At 40.2% G+C, this 2,050-nt stretch overlaps 1 protein-coding gene across 1 annotated transcript; it reads left to right on the forward strand.

Annotated features, from left to right (window-relative positions):
• Positions 1-401: 401 nt before the first annotated feature.
• On the forward strand, positions 402-1,751 carry LOC107963131 (probable methyltransferase At1g29790). The gene has a single exon (XM_016899714.2). It carries the CDS (start codon positions 402-404, stop codon positions 1,749-1,751), a length of 1,350 nt encoding a protein of 449 aa, XP_016755203.2.
• The last annotated feature ends 299 nt before the right edge of the window (positions 1,752-2,050 follow it).

Consider the following 2,050-nt stretch of genomic DNA (forward strand, 5'->3'; position numbering starts at 1 on the left):
GGGAGGGCTATAATATATATATAAAGGGAAAATTGTAAAAAATTTGAACCTTAGGCCTACTTATATTTTTGGAAAGAATATAATATATCTAAAAAAATTAAATTGTAAAAATTTTAAACATGGGGCAATGGCCCCTAGTACTCTACTAGGCTCCACTATTGAATAGTAGTAATGGAAAATAGAAACTATTATTTAATATTAAAATATCACAATATTTGAAAGTTTTAACGTGTGAGGCGGCGAATTACAATGAACGAAGCTCCATTAGAACGTGAATCGAAGCTGACCAAATTAATTAGCTTAATTTCAAATCCCATCATCCAATCTATCCATAAAATTCCCCCACCCCCATGTTCTCTATCTCAAGTCCTTTGAAGAAATCAAAATCAAGGAGCAGCAGCATGGGAAGTGAAGCTGATCGCTATCCAAAAAGGCAATTTTTTCACAACAACAATCTCTTCTTCACGCTTAAAATGCTTTTCCTTCTGATATTTACCAACCTTGTCACCATCTTTATCTTTTCTAGCCTTCCTTTCAGCTTATCATCATCTGACCCCCCCCATACCCATCTCTTTCTTCACCAGGAAACCATTTCTCATCTCTTGCAGGAGCTCAACTCTACAAAGTCCAAACTCTTTGACAGTTACTCTCTTATTGCTGACTTGCACCACAAGATTAATTCCACCAACTTTCTTGTGCGAGACCTCGTTATTGATATCATCCGTGAACGCAAGCTTTCATTACCAGTCGACGAAGAAGCTGATTTTTTCGGCATTCCTCCTACTACTGCTTCCTTGTCTGATGAACTCAAGCTTGCCATTCTCCCTCACAAACTCCCATTAGGATACTCCCCAAGGATGGCATCTGATGAGATCTATCCGCCTATTGGAGCAGCCTGCTTGAGGTTTCAAAAGGAGCTGGCTCAGTACATGACATATGATATTGGTGGCGAATGTCCTATGGATGACCTTTTTGCTCAAAAGCTTTTGCTCAAGGGGTGTGAACCACTCCCTCGCCGTAGATGCCACCCCAAATCCCCCATCGGTTATGTTGAGCCAACACCATTTCCTGATAGCCTTTGGGCAACCCCACCAGATACCAGCATCATTTGGGATCCCTACACTTGCAAAAGTTACCAATGCCTCATTGACCGTAAAAACTTTCCAGGGACCGTCGACTGTAAGGACTGCTTTGACTTGCAAGGCCGAGAAAAACGAAGATGGCTTTACGATCGAGGATTAGATTATGGACTCGATCAAGTTCTTCAAACGAAACCAGCCGGGACTATTCGAATCGGACTTGACATTGGAGGTGGGAGTGGCACTTTCGCAGCAAGGATGAGAGAGCGGAACATCACCATCATCACTAGTTCAATGAACCTGGATGGACCATTCAATAGTTTCATTGCATCCAGGGGCTTGATCCCAATACATATTAGCGTTTCGCAGAGGCTTCCATTCTTTGAGAGCACATTGGATATAGTGCATTCGATGCATATTTTGAGCAATTGGATCCCAGATGCAATGTTGGAGTTCGCCTTGTATGACATATACAGAGTGTTGAGACCAGGGGGGCTATTCTGGCTTGACCATTTCTTCTGTCAGGGACCGCAGCTCAATCAAACCTATGCTCCAATGTTTGATCGAATTGGGTTTACAAAACTAAGGTGGAATGTTGGGAAAAAGGTTGATCGTGGAGTTGACAAGAATGAGTGGTATTTGTCAGCGTTGTTGGAAAAACCAATGACCTAACTCGATTTCTTTTTCGTTTTACTCGAGGATATTGTTGTAAAATGTGCAGGATTTCACCTGAACAACAATTGTATTTTCCGGAAGCAATAAATCAAAGACAGCCAGATGCAGCAAGGTTAAATATTTCCATATTTGTCAGTCAGACGAAGGAACAAAATAAATGCAATTTATAATCTTACTAGGATTTCTTATTTGGACGCCTTTATTATTTGTTACCTTAGAATGTGTCCGTATTTATTTCAACTTTAATGTCATCCATAAACTTTAATTTCATATGATTTTATACATGAATCTTTAAT

This window comes from Gossypium hirsutum, chromosome A06 (genome assembly GCF_007990345.1).
Source record: "Gossypium hirsutum isolate 1008001.06 chromosome A06, Gossypium_hirsutum_v2.1, whole genome shotgun sequence".
In the NCBI taxonomy this organism is placed as follows: domain Eukaryota; kingdom Viridiplantae; phylum Streptophyta; class Magnoliopsida; order Malvales; family Malvaceae; genus Gossypium; species Gossypium hirsutum.

Bases quoted from the DNA above. Each gene is read 5' to 3' on its own strand.
- LOC107963131 (XM_016899714.2), top strand. From the start codon at position 402: ATGGGAAGTGAAGCTGATCGCTATCCAAAAAGGCAATTTTTTCACAAC.